Source organism: Ostrea edulis, chromosome 1 (assembly GCF_947568905.1).
Source record: "Ostrea edulis chromosome 1, xbOstEdul1.1, whole genome shotgun sequence".
NCBI lineage: Eukaryota > Metazoa > Mollusca > Bivalvia > Ostreida > Ostreidae > Ostrea > Ostrea edulis.
This window is the reverse complement of record NC_079164.1, coordinates 93,328,103-93,352,823: the sequence shown is the minus strand read 5'-3', so window position 1 is coordinate 93,352,823 and position 24,721 is coordinate 93,328,103. Positions and strand designations below refer to the sequence as shown.

At 36.4% G+C, this 24,721-nt stretch overlaps 1 protein-coding gene across 6 annotated transcripts; it reads right to left on the bottom strand.

Annotated features, from left to right (window-relative positions):
* Window positions 1-1,849: 1,849 nt before the first annotated feature.
* Window positions 1,850-15,527, bottom strand: LOC125673656 (uncharacterized). Of its 6 annotated transcripts, none has more exons than XM_048910344.2 (8): window positions 15,405-15,527; window positions 11,330-11,560; window positions 9,852-9,923; window positions 9,623-9,769; window positions 8,491-8,589; window positions 8,270-8,392; window positions 5,229-5,319; window positions 1,850-2,045 (listed from the first exon to the last, which is right to left on the bottom strand). In XM_048910344.2, exons 1-8 carry the CDS (start codon window positions 15,436-15,438, stop codon window positions 1,949-1,951), a joined length of 894 nt encoding a protein of 297 aa, XP_048766301.2. In that variant the 5' UTR covers window positions 15,439-15,527; the 3' UTR covers window positions 1,850-1,948. The 6 variants fall into 6 exon arrangements, with proteins under 6 accessions (XP_048766301.2, XP_048766312.2, XP_048766308.2 ...); XM_048910355.2 differs by having other exon boundaries at window positions 9,623-9,754; XM_056166473.1 differs by lacking the exon at window positions 1,850-2,045 and adding an exon at window positions 2,052-4,711.
* Between the last annotated feature and the right edge of the window lie 9,194 nt (window positions 15,528-24,721).

Sequence of the window (24,721 nt, the reverse complement as noted above, 5' to 3'; positions counted from 1 at the left end):
CATGTATAAATATACTTATTCTGTATAGACTTTTGGGCAATGAAAAAAATTAAACAATAATCATTTAGAAAAATATCAATAATTTAAAAACAGATTGTATTTTGAAAAGAACAAGTGTTCTGTGTCATATGTTTTGTAGAAATTCGATGATGTATATCATACAAACAGGCGCGTAGCCAGAAAGAAAATGAAGTGTACACAAAGTATGGCAAGGGGTCTGGAGGCCCCCAGTGGGTCCAGGGAGCGACGCCTCCGGAAGCTCTTGAATTTTACCAATGGAATCACCTATTTTCGTGCATAGAATCAGGGCATCAGTCTTGTCAGTTTCCACATCTAAAAGAATTCACAACATTATTTTTCAAAGTATTTTATCATGCCAACTCACCGTGTATACTTGGACTGACTTTACATTTGTTCTACGATGTTTTCGACTGGTATGTACGGTAAATGCTACTGACAACAAAGACTATCCTAATGCGTCCACTACACATTCATGCATCACGTGCGTAGCTGGCTCCAGGCGTATGTTTGTACGCACTAACGTCCACATCATTTTTGCAACAACAAAAAAGTAATGCACAAGAAAATGAGTTAAAAAGAATTCTCTAGTCTTTGTTATTTTTAATCTTTACAGGTGTATTTTGAACCAATACTTGGTTTGTCTAAACCAGTTAACCACTCTATCTGACTGTTTTAAACCGGATATTCTAGGGCAATACCATACGTGTTTGTTTTGTCTCTTCAAAGGTCTAAAATTGATTGTAGCGGGTTCGTCATACAACGATATTGGACAGATCTTTTCTCATTTTTGAGATTTTACAAGCGTTTGTCCGCATTTCGTACAAAAACTTAACAGACCTCGAATATGGCTGCGTAACAAATTTTATAAAGCGTACGAAAATTGTGTTCAGGAGGGTCGAATCGTTTAAAATTTACCAGCCCCCAAACCCCCTACCTACTCGGGCGTCCACATCAAAAGTACCCTGGCCACGCCCCTGTGCATGATGTACATTAAAGTGATATTCGACATGATGTTAATGATTTGAAATTCAAAACGGACTTTAGATTTGATTGAATGGACATTATGATGTTAATAAGATAAACCGGAACTATATAATATAGTTATTTTTAGACACAAATATTCTAACGGCAAATCATGCAGTTGCGTAATACTTGCGTATAGGCAGCTATGCGCCTGAGAAATATGTACATATTTTTGCGTCTATTTGACAAGTAATTCTGATACAATAACAATTTCATTCTAATAACACAGAAAAATATCATGAAATGCTTTTCTAAGACTCCGTACAAATTATTCATTATAGAAAAACAATCAAATCAAATCTCCGTCTGATTTTCTGGGAAGATGTGTCTTTGGCACGCAAAACCAAAGCTAGAAATATGATATAGTTTTATATTGTCAATATAAAATGAGGCAAGCCCGTCCATTCCTACAAGACCGAAATATTCAATCTCGGAGAATACTCTATTCTCACGTGGATGCTCAAGACCGATATTATCTGTGTCTAGTAAGCTATTTTCAATTTTGTGTGTGTGTGTGTGTGTGTGTGAGAGAGAGAGAGAGAGAGAGAGAGAGAGAGAGAGAGAGAGAGAGAGATGTATAAGTACCTGACTAGTGGCGGATTTAGAGCCCCCTAGTTTACCCACAAATTTACAGGACATTGCTGGCATAATCTTATAGAATGAAAACTCGAGATTTGGCACCCAAAGTGGTTAATACTCGACTTTCACATGTGCCCCCCCCCCCCCTCCCCGTTTTCGGAAATCCTGGATCCGCCACTGCATTATTACGGGATAAACTATTGGGAGATGCAAGGAAAACACGTAGCACTTTTACGTTGTTTAATGTAGTGCCAGAAAAACAAAGTAACACATCTGTGTCCGCCATGTTTTCCAGCCATCGCTTAAACATCTTAAGTTCTTCACTTCAGTCATTTGAATAGGAAGCCAGGATGACGTCTTCAAAATGGCGCTGTTGCTGACTTCTGTTGGAGCCATTGTCAGGTCTGGTCGCTGTCTGTGTCCTGCAGTATTAACGTTTGAATGAGTTAGTATAACATATATATTATCCAAAAAAAAAAAAAAAAATGAAAGGCGAATATATATATACAAGGCGAATATAACGAACAGCGATCAGTCTCATATAACTCCTATAAGCAATACAAAATAAATAGTTAAACAAACACGGACCCCTGGACACACCAGAGGTGAGATCAGGTGCCTAGGAGGAGTAAGCATCCCCTGTTGACCGGTCACACCCGCCGTGAGCCCTATATCTTGATTAGGTAAACGGAATTATCCTTAGTTAAAATCAGTGTGCCAAAAAACGGCCTAAAGTCTTTCATTACTTTTGGTTCTTCCAGGGGTAGTTGTGTGTTGTTGTTTTTAAACACATATTGTTTTATACTGCTAATACAGATTATTAGAATTTAGCTTAGATATTCAGCTAGTCTCATGGGGATCCGGGTTAAAAAAGGTCCTCAATGCCCCTTGCTTGTCGGAAGAGGCGATTAAATGGGGTGTGACACGATAAAGATCCCTCCCTGCTCAAAGGCCGTAAGGGCCGATCATTGGCTTAGATTTTGCAGATCTTCACTGGCAATAGTGACGTTTCCATATGGGTGAAACATTTTCGAGTGGGACGTTAAACAGTATAAGATCAAATCAAACTTTAGATGTACAGAACAGAAAATTATGATAGATTTCGGAGCCCCTGGGTCTTAAGATACTTTTAAATAATACTCAGGTGATCGATAAGGCCTGTGGGCCTCTTAATGTATTTGTTATATATAATATCAGTGATATTTAAAAAAGTCTCAATTGATTATGACATTTAAAATCACTATGACCATTTTGACCCAACCTTGGTATATGTACAAAAACCCCTACCCTACCCCTAGGATCATGAAATTTATAATTTTGGTAAAGGGTAACTGCGTCTCCTAAACATCCGTTTAATTTCGATTTAGTATCAATAGCATTACAAATTCTTAAACGTTTTACACATAAACAATATATGACAAGTTTGGTTTGTCCCAAAGCCAGACCATTTTGTCAGTTGTTGTCCTACCCCTAAGGTCCCTGGGGTGCAGCAGTCCAGAAATTTACAAGTTCTGTCTCCCTTGTCCCAAAGACGCTGCTTACCAAATTTGAAAAGAATTGGAGGAGGAGTTATCAAGAAGATGCATGTTAAAATTGCAACAGGTCACTTGAATGACTCAGATGACATAAAAACCATTGCCAAATCATCAAACAATTTAATGTCAATTTGATTTTCATCCAGTACCCAAGATAAAAGGAAATACTGTTAAAAAAATGTTGAAAATAAGATTCAGGAAACATCACCCCCTTCACCTCCATCAGGGCTTTGTTCTTGACTAATCTAGAGGGGTATACTAGTTGCAAGTGCCCCTAAAAACCTCTGTTTCGTGTCCTAAATATGGGCTTCATTTACCATACGTGTCTTTCTTCTACTGTTCTGCTCCTCTGATTTCACACGGACATTTACTGACATGTTCAGAATTGTTCTTATACCTCACATACAGATGTAATATAGGTATTCAGCCATGTTATTTGGGAGGATAAACACCTTATATACCTTTACTAGACACCCATAGCTAGCAATTGGTAAACTTCGGCAGATCTCGCTCTATTCTTGCATGAAGCTTGTGTAACTATAGTTACATGCTTGTTTAACAATGTACTGAACTGAGCATGCTCAGATATACAGAGAGGAATTCTGGGGAATATTTAGTCATAAAAGTTCCGTCCACAAAGACCTGCAAGTCATGAATAAATAGTTTAAAGTACATGTTTAGATACAAAAGCATATTAGTATCATGTAAAAAAAAAATAAATCACTTTCCTCGTTATCTCGTAAGTATCAGATAATCATCTTGTAATAACGAGATCTTTTCTCGTAATTATGAGATACTTATCTTGTAGAACTTACGAGATAATGAAATGGATTTTTTTTTACATGATATTATTAGGGTTTTGTGTTTAGCTAGGCAGGTCTCAACATCAACGCCGGAAGGACGAAGATCATGAAAGTTAACAACAAAACAGAAAGACAAGTGAATATTGGGAACAACGTAGTAGAGGAAGTCTCAGAGTTTGTTTACCTCGGCAGTAAGATCACAGCCGATGGGGATTCAACATCTGATGTAGAGAGCAGAATAGCCAAAGCAAGAGCAGCCTTCACAAGCATGAGGAACATCTGGAAGTCAACAGCCATCAGCATCAAGACCAAGATCACGATGTTCAAGAGTAACATCATTGGAGTCCTCCTATATGGTGCCGAGTCGTGGAAGGTGACCAAAGGTATTGTCCACAGACTGGATGTCTTCCAGACCAAATGCCTACGACGGATTCTGAAGGTCTTCTGGCCCAACACCATCAGCAACAAAGATCTATATCAGAGAACGTCAACATCACCAATATCTGAGATGATCAAGATGAGACGATGGAAATGGATCGGACATGTCCACAGGATGGGAGCAACATCAATCCCAAAGATCGCCATGAGATGGACACCAGCAGGAAAGAGAAATAGAGGGAGACCAAAGGAAATATACCGGCGACCAGTAGAGAAAGAGATGAAGGAGCGTGGATGGACTTGGGGCCGGATTCAGAACATGGCAGCAGACTGACAGAGATGGCGATCCTCAGTGAAGGCCTTATGTGCTTCCTAGAACGAAGAGGATTAAATAAGTAAGTAAGTAGTCTAGCTAGGCAGTCTCGTTTAAAAAATTTAATACTGCGAATTAAAGGTCACGGACAGACTCTAGCTTTAGACGTGCCGAACGTTTAACTATATCACTCCATGCAAAGTGATAAAAAAAAAAAGGACAGCGCTCTAGTTATGACAGTGTTTGAGAACTAGCTTTGAAATGAGATTAAAACATTTAGAGCCTTGTAAGCATAACAAAGAACGAGGTTAGCATTAACATTTTCCTCCTAGGATATGTGGGAGAGGGATAACGAAACTAGGTTCAGATTATATTTATGAAGATTCATACGCGAATTTCTTATAACTACAATGAGTTGATAAAGCCATTTCTATCATTACACTTTGTAAAGATCTTAAAGGCAAACCACATTGGAAATGTAGATAATAAAGAAAAATATTGCATCTGTGTTCGAGGCATATCAGGATTTACTAGTACATGAATTGATTACAATATAGATTGACTTTAAAATTGTACCTGTAACACAAATAAATGCAGATGATGACACTTAATATACACGACATTCCAGACAGACACGTGGTGATCAGCCATTTAGTGTCCCAAACTCCTACAACATTTCAAAGGGAAAAAACTATGTAATAACAAACCATATTAAACAGTTTCAAAAGGTTCAACATTCAACAACAAAGAACGCGATTCTGTACATGTCTAAGAAAACGAGAACTATATATGTAATATTACACGCATCGTTGTTTGGGAAGGTTTACAAGTCCTATATATACTAAATGTAAAATGTAGTACGTATAATAACGATCTAGTTTGCCAATACAACCTATCATTGGGTCAAGTGATGTCTCATGTGTTTCATACCAATTGGTAAGCCGTTCTTGGAACACTGATTTTGACTACGGATAATCCGTTTACCTGATCAAGATTTAGGGCTCACGGCGGGTGTGACCGGTCAACAGGGGATGCTTACTCCTCCTAGACACCTGGTCTCACTTCTAGTATATCCAGGGGTCCGTGTTTACTCAACTCCCTATTTTGTATTGCTTATAGGAGTTATGAGATTGATCGCTGTTCGTTATCTTCACCTTTTCATTCTTTAGTTACTGTATATATCTAAGTCCATGGGTCTACATGTACAGCTGCATGATACACTATATATCCTCCTTAGACCACTGTTTGACTTTATATCAGGGCTATCATGGTCATCATGTGCAAAACAATACTCTGAAACTACCAGTCATACATGTTTACAATATCAAACTAATGACTGCTCGTATTTGCCAAACTCACCATTTTGTATTGCTTATAGGAGTTATGAGATTGATCACTGTTCGTTATCTTCACCTTTCTATATCAAAATTAAGGACCTTCAAAGTGTTCATTTGGAATCGCGTGGATTGGGAGATAGACCAACACTAACTGAATCAGTACCCGCTGTCCTGTAATAAGGGACCGGTCAATATTTATTGGGGGTTGTGACCGGTGCAAAAGGCAATAGGACACACATTTATTTTGACTTACAAACTGATAGGACTCCAACTTTTTTATTTTCACTGATAGGACAGCTATTTATTTTTTCAAATGTATCAATGAGGAAATTTTTGTTATAAAGTATATCAAACTTCTAATTCACTTATCTTATAGAAAACAATTCTGAATTGTGTGCATGCTTTATTTCATGTCCAAGTTGAATATACTAGAGATAATTTGCAATAAAATACTGTACCTTTGAAAATTTTTAATATTAAAACATGTAATTAAAAATCACAAAAGAAGTATTCAGCTGTGAATAAAATTGCAAAAGTTACATGTAAGTTTTGCATGGAGTATGGATTTCAATCTTATCATAGAAAATAAAAATGGTATATCATGTTGGTCATAACTTAAAAGATACAGACCAGAATTTAACTAAAGGCTAAACACATCTGTATGTTTAATAGTTTGTCATTACAACCTATCATTGGGTCAAATGCTGTCTGATTTGTTTCAAACCGAGTGTTAGGCCGTTCTTGGCACACTGATTTTGACTACGGACCCCTGGATATACCAGATATGGGATTCCATATAAATATATTAGATAGGACATACACATTTTAATTACACATCTGATATAGGACAATAACTTTTTTTTGTATTTTTAGAAGATAGGACGTGGGTTTTTTATAAATGGAAATATGGAATGCACTGGTCCCAACCTCCAATAAATATTGACCGGTCCCTAACGTATTTTTTTTCTTTTTCAGTTGTATAAATTGTTATTGCAGCTATTATTATATTTTTGTTTATTCGTGTACATGTAATTAATAACTATATAAGCCTACAATGTATACATTTTAAGTAAAACATAGCTTTCATGTATTATGATAATTAGTACTTTACAGACGTATCTTTTGTAATGGAGGAATGTTTCAATTTATTATCTCAATTACAATTAAGAATTTCCCTACTTTGCATAAGGACACACGGTGGTACTACTTTAATTATCATTATTATTAGGGTACACGGTGGTACTACTTTAATTATCATTATTATTAGGATACACGGTGGTACTATTTTAATTATCATTATCATTATTATTAGGATATCCGGTGGTACTACTTTAATTGTAATTATTATTATTACATTCATGGGATATCATACTTATCCGAGTCTCCATATTGTTAAATCAAGCAAAACAAGTGTTATAAAACAAACTACTGTTAAATGTGCTTTATAACAATGTGTATGCACTTACTGTACACTAGGTTATTTCCGCCCTGTGTTATTTTCGCCTTTCTACACTTACTGACGATTTCCACCTCCATTTTAACTTCGCCGAGACACAATTGTGTTGAAAGAAAGATAAGAGAAAAACAAATTCGTCTGGTCTTACATTCTCCTACTGACAACAAGAGCGAAAATAAAACGGGGCGAAAATTTCCCTGTATGCAGTATATGTAAGCGTATAAATCATGTGTGTTATCTGTAATGCCTGAAGGTGTCCTAATTTATCTGTAATGCCTGAAGGTGTCCTAATTTATCTGTAATGCCTGAAGGTGTCCTAATTTATCTGTAATGCCTGACGTTGCCCTAATTTATCTGTAATGCCTGAAAGTGCTCTAATTAATCTGTAATGCCTGAAGGTGTCCTAATTTATCTGTAATGCCTGAATGTGCTCTAATTAATCTGTAATGCCTGAAGGTGTTCTAATTTATCTGTAATGCCTGAATGTGCTCTAATTAATCTGTAATGCCTGAAAGTGCTCTAATTAATCTGTAATGCCTGAAGTTGCCCTAATTTATCTGTAATGCCTGAAAGTGCTCTAATTAATCTGTAATGCCTGAAGGAGTCCTAATTTATCTGTAATGCCTGAAGATGCCCTGATTTATCTGTAATGCCTGAGGGAGCCATAATTTATCTGTAATGCCTGAAGTTGCCATAATTAATCTGTAATGCCTGAAGGGACCCTGATTTATTTGTAAATAACTGGAGGAACCTTGATTCATTTGTAAATAACTAAAGAGACCCTAATTGGAAATATAGAATCTATGTAGCAATTTTATATAAACCTTTGGTATCATACGCCTCAGTAACTGTGCTAGTCATCCGAACGTAAACATTCTCCTCCGTGTCGACTGCGTTCGCCGTCCGCTGGTACACCAGGGTGGTGACAATGGATGTGACCTTGGAATCTGAAGGCGAATGATATTCAGGGGCGATGATAACGTAACATAATCATTCAGCACCATCCCCTCCCTTAAAAATATTGAAATTTAACAAGAAAGCTCACGTTTCTGGCACAGAACTTTGTGAGTAGCAGCACAATTCTGATACTTAATCCTGAATCCATTTGGGGTTCTTGTGGCCAATCGACACTCTTTCAGTATACCTGTACAAATAAAAATAGAAAAATAATGAGAGAGAGAGAGAGAGAGAGAGAGAGAGAGAGAGAGAGAGAGAGAGAGAACAATAGATTCTGTTATAGACGGCTTTCAAAAATAAATACTTATATACATACTTGTTATCAATAATCATCCTCACGTGACGTGATAAATTTTGCAAAATATCCATTTAATTAAAATTTTGTATACATATCTAATAGAAATAAATTTTTTGGAGGAATTTTATTCACTGGGTATACTATAAAACATGGTAAACTATTTGACACTGGAAAAAGTGTACACTTTCTATAAACAATCGATCATCTATATTTTAAGAATGTTGTCCAAGGCAGTAACACCTACGCTGGTATTTTCTCTATCGTATGTCTATTATACAATAATGTCCATGATATTCACAATTAATTTATAAGGTAGCTGAGTTTGAAACTGTTGGAGCAATATCGTATCATTTCAATATTATAGGGTTATTGAACTTATATTGGTGAATATTGGCACGAGTTGGCTGTGAAAATGCACGAGCTTGCGAGTGCATTTTGACAGCCAACGAGTGCCAATGTTCACCTATATAAGTTCAATAACCCTTTTATTATATAGCATAACTTGTTAAATTATATCCCTTTTCACTCAAACTACTCCAAAATAGACGAGAAGTCATCAACATTGGCATCTAAAGTGAAGGTGTGCAATAACAGCATGCATTTCTTAACTGTTCAATATTTAACCCGTCATTAATGCATGAAGCAAACTGATTTGTAAATGGGGACATCATAATTTATGTACAGTAAAACTCTGTCAGATTCGGAGTACCGTCGTCTGCCATTTGGCTTGTTTACGTCGTTACAGTAACGTCAATATTGAACGCTCATACTCGGAATGTTTCGGGCGCATACAATTTACGCAATGCAAAGTTAGCTTTCAATAAATTCTCAGGATATTGACCGCTAACATTCTTTAGATTTTACGCAGATTTTACAGTAGACTATTTATTAGCTATATAATAAATATATATATAATACATACCCTTTATGTCTGCTTGATTTATCCTCAGCTCTTCGCCGTTGCCATATTCACTCAGAGTGTGTAGGTTTGATTGGTCAGCGATACTGGTTAAGTTGTACACTTTGTTGCAGTTAGACTCAATTTCCAGACCATCTCCAAATGCTGACTCTGATATTATTAACTTAATTATTCATGATCATAAAGGGTTTGTTTAATTGGACTCTATGTATCACTTTGAAAAAATACTTACTTTTGATGCATATAGCTTTTAGCTCTTTAGCTCCGATTCTGTGTTGAACTCGCAAGTATTCACATGACATCTCTTGAAATTAGAGTAAACCACAATTCAATATTCTTAATACAGGTATTTCGTTCATTTTGAAACGATAAGTCCTATGGAACAGTGTCAATTTAATGCTGTTAATTGATATGGAAGAATCAATAAATTCATGGAGAGAGAGAGAGAGAGAGAGAGAGAGAGAGAGAGAGAGAGAGAGAGAGAGAGGCCCCCTCTCCCTATTTCCACCCCTTCCTCCCCTAGAGGATCCGCCTCTCCCTATTTTCACCCCCTCCTCCCCTACAGGATCCGCCTTTCCCTATTTCCACCCCTTCCTCCCCTAGAGGATCCGCCTCTCCCTATTTCCAGCCCTTTCCTCTTCCTATTCCTTACCTCCGCCCTTCCCCGTCCACCCACTCTTCTCCCTTCCCTCCTTTTGCCGCCCTTTTACTTATACACCAGCGCGATCAAAATAGTAGTTTACAAACTAGCATAAACTCTGAACGCCGGTACCTCTTTAAAGATACGTGTAAGGACTGGGTTTGTACCTACGCGGTTTCAATTCATTATTTCTAAAACGTAAGCTTGGGCATGTAAAAGCACAATAATTCGAAGCGCTTTAAGAAAAAAGTACTTTTATGATTGTCAATTCAGAGTCCTCTGTACAATGTTTGAAATATAGCAACATATTGTTTCGTTGTATTAAGTCAATATTATAAATAATGACAACTAGAAGAAAATCAACAAGGAATAGTAAAGTAAATTTATTTAACCAGAGGTATGGGATTTTAAACTGGATGTTGGTTATATGACTGACATTGTTTGGAAATACTTCATGCTTATGTTTTTAAAGAGAAAATTCACGATAATATGAAAATATAATGACTTTAGTTAGCTGCAGAATAACATTGTGATAATATTGTGTGATTCACCAGAGAGCTACAGATCCACCCTTTATTAAAACCTTCATTTGCGCCACATTTTTTTTCTGCTTTCGATTGAGGTGTTATGTCGCCGTATTCTTCCTCAACTTTAATATGATAAAGTTCATAATTCTACACTACATGTCAGGACACACTTCTAAACATTTATTATAGACTCATTTGAATCGAACAACCACAGTTTGCATGAATTGCGATGCAATTCAAAGTTTTATAAAGGACAGATCTGTAGCTCTCCGATATAAAGAACAGATCTGTAGCTCTCCGATATAAAGAACAGATCTGTAGCTCTCCGATATAAAGAACAGATCTGTAGCTCTCCGATATAAAGAACCGATCTGTAGCTCTCCGATATAAAGAACAGATCTGTAGCTCTCCGATATAAAGGATAGATCTGTAGCTCTCCGATATATCCCAATGTTCTCCAGAGAGCTGCACCTAGGATTCCATTATTTCAGAGTCATATTCAACCTTTAATTTGGGAGGTTGATATAATCATACAAACTTTACCATTGCAGCCAAGATGATAACGAATCCCATCCAACCAGAAACTTTCCTGATTTTTGAGAGTTCTTAAGACCTGTATTTGTTCAGGATCAGATGTTAAGTTCCCCGCCAAGTGAACCACTCCTTTGCCTGGGTTAAACAGTTTCGGACAGACGATGTCCGCATCATGCCATGGCATTACGTTGTCCGACATGAAATGTTGCGTGTAAGACAGAATTCCTGTACTCTGGAGACCTAATTCAGAGAAAAATCAATTCTCAGTAAGTATGTATGATTTATCAAATATGGAAACTGTCCTATATTTTCATGTTTTCTTATTTTCCAACGTATATGAAATTCACTAGTTCAAATTCTTAGCAACACAGACAACTTTCAAAATGGGCACACATATACTGACACAAAAGATACGCAACCCCGAATTTTCAGAGCAGTAAAGCGTAAATTTTGACTCGACGAAGAATAGTATGCAGCACCATATTTGCATAGGAAACACATTTGGATGATCCTGTCTTAACTATAGGAATCGATTGTCATGTCGATGACGAGTAAGGGGCATTCGCACGTACTGCAACGCGAGGCGGCTTGAAGCCATAGCAGCGAGACGCATCAGTACAGCGTCTTCATTTACCAAGAACTCTAAATGGTCATAAAATCAAATATAGTCTCTGCAAAGGTCTTAGACTAACTGCTACATACATGTATGCCGGTCAACCATCTAGAACTGACCGAACAATGCCTCGTCAGGGATATTTCATGAGGTTGCAGCACTGTGCTTAAAACATACAAAAATTGAAAATGAGACAAGTTCTATAAGCGAATCTACTTGTTTTTGCGTCAGACACTCTTGAAGAGTGGTAGAACATCCATATGGCACAAACAAACTGTGTGACGAAATCTATGCATTGCAAATTTCTAGCAGCACCAATTGCTAACACGGGAATATTCGTAAATAAAGTAGGAAGTTTTCAATGGCTACCAGCACTTCTTCAGCCTTAACATTTTTGTCAACATGATGATGGTTATGTTTACTGTTATCCAATGGAATATATGTGTATGTTCTATTACTTGTAAAAAGTAATCAATCCATTGAAATGTCACCAGTTCCTTAAGCTCAAACTTACAAACAAAGGAATAGATCCTGCCCACATAAACAACATTCTTTCTCATAATAGAGTTCAGTCTTATATTCAAACTTATTTCAAGTTGAAGTCTACACCTTGTATTTCCTACATATATACTTCAACTATTGCATATAAGCTTTTTAATCAAAAACAAACTTTGATATAGACCATATTATACTTAATCCACCTACGTGTTCTTGTTCTTCGTTTTTTTTTCCAATATAGTTCAGCTGGGCATTTCATAACATGTTATGTTTATATAACTGAAAATGAGGACCTCAAATCACTTATTCTAAAAGGTCCTAAATACAGACAACCTTGGTCTTTCAATTGGCGAAGGTACTTTTTGCCCACTATGAATTCTGTCGAAGATTATGCCAGATGATGGGCTTAATATGAAAAAGAAGACCTTGATACATTGTCAGAATGGATGAAAAGAGTACGAGGAACATGAAAATCCGGCATTAGACACATCAAAACAAAATTACGTACCATCTACAAGTATCCTTCTGTGTTAAGTAAATCAGAAGTGATAAAAGAATTAGATAGGTTACATGAGAAATATGGTTTGGTTCCAGCTGACAAAGCTTTTAACAAAATTCCCTTTGTTTGTGAGGCTCATTATTACAACTGTATTTTAACGAACTTGACATTAATTCCACTTTTGGTAATCCTACATGTACATGTACTTCCTTCTCAAAAGAGAAAATTCTTCAAAACCATGTTTCAGTTTTAGACACATTTAATATCCCAGTCAATGGGTCGGATGAATATGAGTTACCGTACCTATACTGGATTCCTAAACTTCATAAAAAATCCTTACAAACAAAGGTACATTGCTGGATCCAGTAAGTGTTCTACCAAGCCTCTATCTTTGCTCCTCACGAAGATATTAACAGCTATGAAGGAGAAACTTTAAAACGTGCTGTGCCACTACATATGCCAGAAGTGATGTAAATCGAATGTAGATTCTAAAAAAAACTAATATTCTAAAGAACTTTTAGTAAACTTGAAATCGCAAATCTTTTCTCAAATCAGTAACATCAAAACGTATGACTTTTCAACACTTTACACGACCATTCCTCTCTATAAATTGAAGACTAGACTTTTTGTCATCATAGACAGTTGCTTCTTCAACAAAAAATGGAAAACGGAAATATTCATATCCAGTGATCAGTCACCTCAAAAAATTTACTTTGTTGAACACCACTCTGATTCCACGCACAAATACTCTGAAATCGAAATTAAAGAATATGCTGTTCCTCATTGACAATATCTTTTTAGTCTTTGATGATCAGGTCTTCCAACAGTCTGTTGGAATTCCAATGGGCACGAATTGTGCTCCTTTTTTTTAGCTTACCTGTTTTTTGTATTCTTATGAAACAGAATTCATTCAAAAATTTCTACGCGAGAAGAAAACATCTCTTACTCTGACCTTCATTCGACATTTGGATATATCGACGACGTTTTATCTATTAACAGTAATAATTTTCATTCATATTTTCAATTCGATATATCCCTGTGAACTCGAAATAAGAGACACCACAGAGACGCCCACATAGTTAGATATTTTATTTGATATACATTGTAGATATTAACGGCAAACTAACAATTTAACTTTATGATAAAGGGGATGATTTCAGCTTCTCCATCGTCAACTTCCCATATTTTTGTAGCAATATTTCATTATCAGCTGCATATGGTGTTTATATCACTCAAGTGATTCGATACACAAGAACTTGTTCTGTGTATGATCAATTTTTAAATCGAAGCAAGCTACTGACAAACAAGTTCATGGTGCAGGGGTTTCAACATTCTCGTTTAAAGTCAACATTTCGCAAATTTTATGGTCGTTATAACAATGTAGTTTGTCATTACAACCTATCACTGGGTCAAATGCTGTCTGGCTTGTTTGATACCGATTGTTAAGCCGTTCTTGGCACACTGATTTTGACTACGGATAAATCTGTTTACCTGATCAAGATATAGGGCTCACGGCGGTGTGGTCGGTCGACAGGAGATACCTACTCCTTCTAGGCACCTGATCCCACCTCTGGTGTCTCCAGGGATTCGTGTTTGCCAACTTCCTATTTTGTATTGCATTGTAGGAGTTATGAGATTGATCACTGGTCGTTATCTTCGCCTTTAATGTAACATCTTTGCGTGTAAATGTATGTATGTTCTTCACTTGTTCTGCTTGGCTGTGTTTAGGACTCTGCGGGCACTGTATGCTAGAAGAATTCTCCAATTTTTACACTTGTAATGATTGCGCTGAGCAAATCGCCGCACTATAATGCTAGCTTTGAATTCTTATCTCGAAGGTTTTCCAGTCTCTGTCAAACAAATGCGGAGTCTCACGAGTAACTTCACGGCGCACATCAATTATACCTTACCCAATATGTGAGACGTGGATCGAGGAAATTTTCAGGTGACGAATTCATCCGGTACAAGAAAGTTTTACAGTCCCCAATGACTTATATATACTTTTTTAAAAATTGTCCACATCCCCGTAGCGCTCTGCCACGTAGAATTCGCACCAAATACAGCAAAGAAAGGGTAATGTATTTGCAATTTGATTTTAAAATAGGAGAAATACATTATGTGATTTATTGTTTTAGCTTGGTTTCCTTGACTCGGAAAAGGCGGAATTGCTACTTAGATAAACACATTTTATTTCTTGTCTTTGTAAGAAATACAAGAAACTTTCGTTAAAGTTTTGTTTCCACTTAGATATTGCACAAGTCACGTAAATGATAAAATCTACAACTACGTGAAAACTCGATCTCAAATCTGGTTTTTAAAAATTATTTTCTGATGACAGTGTAATCATCCATTAACTGATTAGTATCAGTGAAATAGATGCTGCACAATAGTGTATTCAATTAAAAAATATGTATATACTTATATATATTTAAATTGATTTATATATGATTTGAACTTAGTAACCATATACTTACCAATAGCATAAATCCATATTGTAAGAATACTCATATTGAGGTGAAAAGTTTGGTATTAAATCACATATGAACAGGAAAAAATAATCAGTTATCTATTTATAAACTTTCACCCCGGACGTGTTCATGTTTCTGACACAAGTAGATTGATCCCTGTATTTGGACAAATTGAGAGAATGTGCATTTGATCACTTTTTGATTATAATGTGCTTACACTACAGAGTGCTCTTGTTTCTTTTCCTGAAAATGGTTAAAATGTATCATGAAGCCTTCTCATGTTCATATTAATGATCATGTGCACGGCCGGGTTAGTAACTGAACCTGCGTTATCACATGTAGTATGCTCATTCCTTGTCATGAAATCAACCTAATTATTGTATAGAACTAATATCTTGTCATAAAACTGTGATAAATCTGCTCTGATCGGCTAAGCTGTAAACCTCTAACAATTTGTATGTAGTCAGTTCCCTAAGGGGGCATTAATTCTCCATGAAACATCATAATTATTATGGTAAATCAATGAAATACTTTGTACTTTGACATACGAGGTTAGAAAACTCAGAAGAATCTCTCTCTCTCTCTCTTTCTCTCTCTCACTGTGTGTGTACAGTGTTTCTTTGTACCCAAAAGGACACGTACACAGATGATTCAACACTATAAAGAAGTTTACGTTGAGTCTAAAAGGGAGAAAAGAGGTACGGAATTATAGACCCGCAATCCCAGAGGTCAACGAGGCGCAAGATAGACATTAAAAGGAACCAGGAAATTGTACACGCTGTCTATATCAACCAACACCTTTTAAGGTATCTCATGAGAGTCAGCCTTAGGCACCTTAACTGGGCGTTTGGTTCATCCCACTGCACCAGTTCTGCTTACTATTTTCTATCGTATAGGAACTTTCAAATTAGGACGTTTAAAGATAGAGGCCCAAAAACGCCGGCACGTGCAATTTGAATCATCCCCGACATTACACTTTATTTAATTTTATGTGTATGTAACAAGTTTATATTTACAATTACTAATTTTGTTTAAGAGGGAAGACAATCTAATTAAAATCAGATCTTTTTTAACCGTTGGAACTGTATATTTTCCTGCTTTTTTTTATTGAATTATATATATATATATATATATATATATATATATATATATATATACGTTTGATATTAGGGCTCTTTGCCACACCTTGACCTTGGTTATTACGTTTTTCAGAATAATTAAAATCATTCCGACTACATCCTACCATTACCATTTTTGTTATCAATATTGAATTCTATCATAAATTCATTTATTCATTGTTTTTATTTGTATCCCCCCACCTAATGCCAAGCTATTCCTTAGTAACTTATTTCCAAATAACTAGATTCTCTCAATGCCAAAAAAGTTAATCTTGTAACTATTCTTCTTGCAATTAGTAGATTTTTTTCTAATTCTGAAGACTTATTTTGATTTTTACATCCTCCCTGATCGAGTCAACTCTAGATATCTCTTTGATGCAAGGTGAAGATAACGAACAGTGATCAATCTCATAACTCATATAAGCAATACAAACTAGATAGTTGGGCAAACACGGACCCCTGGACACGACGTCAGAGGTGGGATCAGGTGCCTAGGAGGAGTAAGCATCCCCTGTTGACCGGTCACACCTGCCGTGAGCCCTATATCCTGATCAGGTAAACGGAGTTATCCGCAGTCAAAATCAGTGTGCCAAGAACGGCTTAACAATCGGTATAAAACACGTCAGACAGCATTTGACCCAATGATAGGTTGTATTGACGAACTAGATCGTTATAACGACCATAGAATTTGCGAAATGCTGACTTTAATCGAGACTGTTGAAACCCCTGTACCATCAACTTGTTTGTCAGTAACTTAATAACTCTTTTACTTTGAGAATCAGTGATTGAAAATTCCAAGACTTCGGGAAATTATTGGATAACACAATACATGAAAGTAGTTTAAACACATCATGCGCGGACCTAGAGGGGGGTTGGGGGGTCGGGGCGGGTCCGGACCCCCCCCCCCCTGGAATTTGGAAAGATAAAAAAAATTACAATATAACAATTTATAAGAAAAATTAGTTGACTGTTATAATATTATAAATATTTCTGAATTAACTTTCTTAGTATTGTAATGTCATTATGAGGTTAGAATCAAATCACAAATGTTATTCGAGTTTCTAAACGAATCTAAACAGGAACGATTTGTTTAATATCCTATTACGAGTGATTGACGTCATAATCTTGTCATTATGCTACTGCATCGTCATAAAGGCATCGGCTTTAGTATACCTCTGCTTCAGACTCAATGCGACAGACTAGTATTCGTTTATCATTCGAAGTCAATATTAATAGAATTCTCTCACATTAATCCGATTATCATTTCCTTCCAACTTAACACTTGCTTAGAAATAGATGCAAAAGATATCATGGACAGCAAAAGGCTGGCAAGCCTTGAAGCTCAATGTGTCTTTAAGATACGCAAGTTGCAAGAGAGACTACACCTATGATCTGAGTGTAATGAGGTCCGATATATTGCCCAGAGATGGTAATCTGGACAAAATTGCCGAGGCGCTTTATCCAGAAGATGGCCCAGTAGATATTTGTCCTGTGAAAGTGTACGGGGATGGCAATTGCTTCTATAGGGCCCTCTCTAAAGCCATTTTAGTCATGAAGAGAGACATATCGAACTTCGTGTCATGACCGTATTAGAACTTGTAAAAAACTGGAGAAAGTATGCGTCACAAACAACTGACGACAAGATGTGTTCTCATCCCACAGGTGTACAATATGTTGTGGAGACGTCAGTATCGGACAGATCACTTGTACCGGGGAATTTTCTCAAGTCGATTCAGAATGAAACTCTAAATTCAATCAAATCAGGGGAATATTGTTCTTTGATTCCTTTTTTCGCAGCGGCAAATGCCCTGAATCATCCAATATATAGCATTTATCCAACAATACAAAATGTTGCTGTAAACAGACATTTTCTTCATCAAGAAATAAAGCCATTTTCAGATGAAAAGGTACGTCAGGGTTCCCCCATTTACACCATGTGGTCACACACTGAAAATAGCTACCCAAACAATTGGTCACCAAATCATTTTGTGGTTTGTTTCCCAGTTTTACCTACTGAATCCAATGAAATGAAGGAGCCTGCCCATAAAAAGTCAAAACTTTGTATTGATTCAGATGATACCCCGGAAATCACCATGGACTCACAAAATGAAAAGACGGATATTAAATCTGATGACAATGAATTTATTAAGACAACAGAACATGATAAAGATAAAACATCTTTTGACGATTCGGATTTTTCTGATCTTGGTAAAATTGTAACAGATGCAATAGAGTTGAACACAATGTCCTCAGCTGAAAAGATAAGTTATATTCAGAATCAACCGTTCCCAGACGATGTCGCCAAGTTAAAAACAGGTCGTGCTCAAACAACGAATATGGGTGAACTCAAAAAGACTTTATCATTTCAATCTTCTTGGATGAATCAATTTTCATGGTTGACCTTCAGCAAACTATTAAATGGCGGTCTGTGCAAGTTTTGTGTCATGTTCCCTCAGTCAGATGTCCAACATCAAAATACATTTGATACGCAACCTTTTACTGCGTATAAGAAAGCCCTTGGAAAAACATCTGCCCTTTTAAAGCATCAAAATTCAAAACACCACAAGAGTGCCAAATCTGTTTATCACACAACCAAGATGACATCCGAAGTGCCATCTTCGTCTCTTCCGTATAAACTCAATCAGCAAAATCAGCCACAGTATCAGCACAACATAAAGTTGCTTGAGAAAATAGTAGATGTGCATTCTTTGTGGGAAACAAAATATTCCTCTCCGAGGACACAGAGATGATACCACAAGTGATTTCTCAAACAAAGGTAATTTCCTGGCAATATTACAGCTGTTGGCAAAGCATGATGAGCAGCTCTGGTCTCATCTACAAAAAGCAAAAAAGAATGCCTTATATATCAGCAAAACCATTCAGAATGAGATTATCCAACTCATTGGAAATCACATCACAGGTAAAAAAAATTTAAGGGTTTACAAGGGAGGGGTTTTTATTCCATCATAGCCGATGAGGTAACTGACAAGTACGCTAACAAAGAAGTTTTAGTCTTGTGTCTCAGATTTCTAGATACTAGAGAACACCCTGCCATCATTAAGGAGGAATTTCTTGACTTTGCAAATATAGGCAGAACTACTGGGGAAGCAATTGCTGATAAACTTATTGAAATCCTCTGCTCGCTTGCAATTCCAATTGAGAACATGCGAGGGCAATCATACGATGGTGCAGCAGCAATGGTATCGGAAAAACGGGGGTGTCAGGGACGAATCAAGTCTCTAAACCAGTTAGCTTTGTACACACACTGTCAGAGTTATGTATTGAATCTGAGCATCGATTCAGCCTGCAAATTACCCCTTTTGAGGAATATGATAGATGTCCTTAATTCATTGTTTATTTTCTTTGACAGTTCCCCTAAACGACAAGGGTTTCTTGAGACTATTATAGAAAATGATGGGTCTGTAGATTTTTTCAGAAAGAAACTAGTTGGACTCTGTAAGACTAGGTGGGTTGAGCATCATATCTGCTTTGATGTGTTCTACACTATGTACAAGTTCGTCATCAAATGTCTGCAGCACATTCTCAATCAAAACCTTGACGAAAGTATCAGTGAAGACTGGTCTTGGGATAGACAAACTAAAGTGACCGCACAAGGGCTTTTGGCTTCGATGACGTTCTTCTCTGTGTTGATAACATTTGTGTTTGTAAGGTATGTCCTAGATACAATAAAGCCTTTGACTCTCAAACTTCAGAAAAGAGATATTGACATTTTCACTGCAAGTAAGTTAATTGAGGAACACGTGGATAGGATCAAAGAATTCGTAGTGCGGTAGATACCGAATTGGAGTCTTGCTTTGCATATGCAAAACAAATTGCAGACGACCTTGATATAGTGATTAAAACCCCAAGGGTTTGCTCCAAGCAGCAACACAGAGAAAATGTCTCCACAAGTAATCCAAGAGATTATTATAGATCTGTCGAGGCCATTTCTGGACTTTTTCCTCAGTGAATTAAATACGAGGTTTCAGAAAGAAGATCTGGCGGCATATTCGATATGCTCTTTGTTGCCTGTCAATGTGACAAATATTTCACACGAGGAATTGTCCAAACTTGCCTCAGAACTAATATTTTGGGGGAGCGACCTGCCTTGTCTTTCTGTAAAGGACTTGGAGAAAGAACTCAGAGATTGGAGACGTTATTGTGTTAACATAAGCAAAGAAACTTCAGACAAGCTCTGCAATCTGCTCAATCTGTTCAACTTTGTAGATGGGGACGTTTTCCCGAACGTGAAAATTCTTCTTCACATTGGATGTGTTTTACCTATCACAACATGTGGGGCCGAAAGATCTTTTTCTGGATTAAGACGCATCAAGAGTTACATGCGCAGTACTATGCAAGAATACAGATTGACTGGGCTCTTCACTATTCATTAGAAATTGACCAAAAGGAAATTGTATAATCATTTATCAGGCAAGGAAAACGAAGATTATTTCAGTCAAGTCTCTTTAGCTAAATAACACTTCCTACCAGAAAACATCAATGCACGACAAAAAGGTCTCCCGCGTGGTACAGTGGTTATATAGAGCGTTTCCTTCGAAGGTTGGAAAATAAAGGGTTGAACATTATATCACGGGTTCGATTTTGTGAAAAGTTTCGACCTCACCCCTGGAAAAAAATTCTGGATCTGCGCCTGCACATAAACTTGATTGATAAATTTTAAGATTGCATAATTGTATACTATTTGAAAATAAGAATAACAATTGACTCAGAAATAAGAGAAAATAAGATAAAAATGCAAGAAGTCAGGAACATACACGACTAAAATACAATATACTTTGAGTCGAAATATCCTGAGAACTTGAACATTCCGTTACCTTTATATCTAAGATTATTTATTTTTAAAACAGTTTTGAGGTACCCTATAACAAGAGACTTTAGCAATGAAAATTATTGAAGAAATTAGAACAATTTGAGAAATATTTGGACATAAAACATCTTTGTTACGCAATCCTTTGTCTTTTTAGGCTTGTATATAGAAGAAAGTCCACTTGTAGTGAAAAAGTTACCTGTAGGTGTCCAATAAGTTGACAATTGCTGTCCATTATTTTTAGGAATGGACAGATGCTGTGATCAATCTCATAGCCAATCTAATTAAAATTAGATCCTTTGATCCGCTCACGTATATCGCTACTTGTAACAAAGGGTTAAATTTAATTAGATTGTCTCATAACTCCTATGAGATATACAATTTAAGAGTTGGACAAAAACGGAGCCCTGGATATACCAGACGTGGGATCAGGTGTCTATGAGGAGTAAGCATCCCCTGGACTCTATATCTTGATCAGGTAAACAAAATAAACCGCAGTCAAAAATCAGTGTGAAAAGAACGGCCTAATAATTGATATGAAACACGACAGGCAACATTTGACTCATTGACAGGTTGTATAATATTCCATTTTCCATGGTGATCGTTCTGATAGTTGTGAAATATATTCCTATAAGATCAACAGGAAAACGGTGCATGGATATGAGTTTCATGTTCCTTTTAATTCTCTCAAAAGAAAACAAATTGCTCGTTTACAAGGCATGATCTTAATTCAATTTTGGGAACTGCATTTTTAAACTACATGTATATGTATATGTTTCTTCTTTTTGGATTTGATAAACTCTCTATGAACTCGTTTACCGTGTTTTACCATTACTGAATTATTATTACAAAATGTTCCACCATTAGGGATTGCTCATTCAGGAAGTTACTGTTTTAAGGTCACCTTAGCTAAGCTTTTCCCAACCCACGCCACTGTCTGTCAATACTATCAGTACTTTGATTTTAGTTAGTAAATTTTACATTTGGAGGAACAATATCGATTGTTCGCAAGTCATCTTTTTCTCCATCTTATATAACGTGGCGGCGCCACCTTATCAGACAGAGGCTATCCAATTCCAGATCATCTGTTGCTTCTCGATGCAAATTTAGTTATATCACCTACATAATCCGGTATTCGGCAAATGACTAAAGAAAAGGTGGCAAAACAAAAACAGTTACTATATATTGCTAATGTACGTATGTTCATGTTGAAAGAGTAAGTGGTCTGCCATTTTGAAAAAAACAACATTGCCGGTTATTCTGGTTCCGCTTGTACATGACATTTCTTCTGTGTTTGTAACTTATTCAACCCTCCAGTGACATATTGATTTGAGATTTTAGTGTACATGATCAGTAAGGCCAAAAATAAAAATTGCATTTGAATTGATTCAAAGTCTACTAATTGTATAATAAATTACAAACTTGAAATAAACGCCTAGGGTACATGTATAATTAGCGACGGTATTTTGTATAAAACAAAGACAAGTAAAATCTTTTTAATTTAATTTCTGCAACAAAGTATACGTAATCCTTTCCTATCAAAACTGGAATCGATATAAACATTTTCAACTGGATAGGTTCAAGTAGTAGATGAACCATTCTATACATGTACACAGTTATTAATAGCATTCTGCGCAGTTGTGCTCAAAAGCCGAGGAGCCAACTTCCTTAATGAAATATTTCAATGTTTTGATGCAAATTATCTACGGAACTCCCAGAAAATACTTCCTCAATATTAAATAGCTTGCACAATATGTTATAAAATCTAGAGTGGCGAGTATAAATTTAGGGGTCCAGCGACTCAGCGGGAACAAACTTTATGCAATTATGCTTATTTTAAGTAAACTGTGTTAAATATGATGCTGTATGAGGAACGTATATGTACATGCAATGTATTCATGCAATGTATTCATGATTATATGGTGACGTCATACCCTGGTAGGATGCAAGTGTACATATTGTAAAATATCTAAATTGTGTGCAGTCACGAGGAAGGAATTGTTAGACACAATCATAAATTAGCTCTTTCGTAAATATGGTAATAAAATTGCATTTTGAAGTTCCGTTTTAACACACTTCAACATACCGGATATTGCTGCCAATCGAAGCGAAGGTGTTTGAAGCACTAACACACCGTGATGAGAATTCCGTCCTTTAAACCATTTTTTATGTACATTTTCTTATGCTACCAGCTTGTTAGAATGTTTCAACGATGTGTAAACTTAGCGGCAATTACTTAGAATTACACGAAATGATATGGAATTCGTTTTATATATTAACATTAAGCGCCTGGTACATGTAAAACGGAGAGGTTGTCCTTTGGTAAAGTGCTGCAACGTTTGATTCATGCATTACGCTCAAGGTCGTAGCAGTGAGGGTTATTTATAGTGTCAACACGTTACATCACCGTAACATAAGTTCTCCGTTACCGTGACAAAAATGGTAGCTCATTGGTAAAGCGTTCACTTCGTGGTCGATAAGTTGAGAGTTCAAACCCTGTTCGTGTCCTGCCCACGTCAAAGCTTAGACATATATTGTAATTTCTCTTAGGCCAAACGCTTGGCATCTAGAAGTGGTGAGAACCACGGGTCTTTTGTAATGGTCTTAAAAACGGATGTCCCGTGTCGAGACAGGCGTTTGCACGATAAAGAACCCTCACTGCTACTGCCCTCCCTGCCCATTAAGCACTGTCAGTATTTGATATGTACACACCCATTATCTTGTTTTAGAAAAATTACATAATATTCGCTCTACTAAGATAATTATTCCTATGAATACACTGTTGATGGCTATAGAATCTAGACTTTACACCACTAGTAAGATAATTTTATGCTTATAACTATTAAAGTTATCGCATTCCTTTTTACTCGAGTCTTATATCATATAATCACTAAGTCACTTTTAAAACACCGAATTACTATTTTTCAAGGTCAACCAAAAATATACATGTATTAGCTTGAAAAATAATACAGTATCTTTTTTCTTAGACTTCTCTCCCACTCACCTCTTGGATTGTTGATTTTAATACGAGATCTATGTCTATTAATTGACTTTCTTGTTTAATCGTGTTCTTGAGGCAATCATATTATTCGTTGTCAGCACTGTTTACCATATCCGAATCAACAATGGTACGGACTACAAAATATTGTTTTGAACTTAATCACTCCAAATATTTTATCTTCCCACCTTTTATTTCACAATCACATTGTTTTGGAAGTTTTCCCTTTAAATTTGTCTGACTTCTATAATTTTGAAAAATAAGTCTATTTTCATCCCAAACCGACTCTGGTACAAACTCTCTACACCATCGTCAGTAAACACGCTTAGGTGACAGGGGTCTGAAACACGTGGATAGGGGGTATACATCAAAGTCAAAT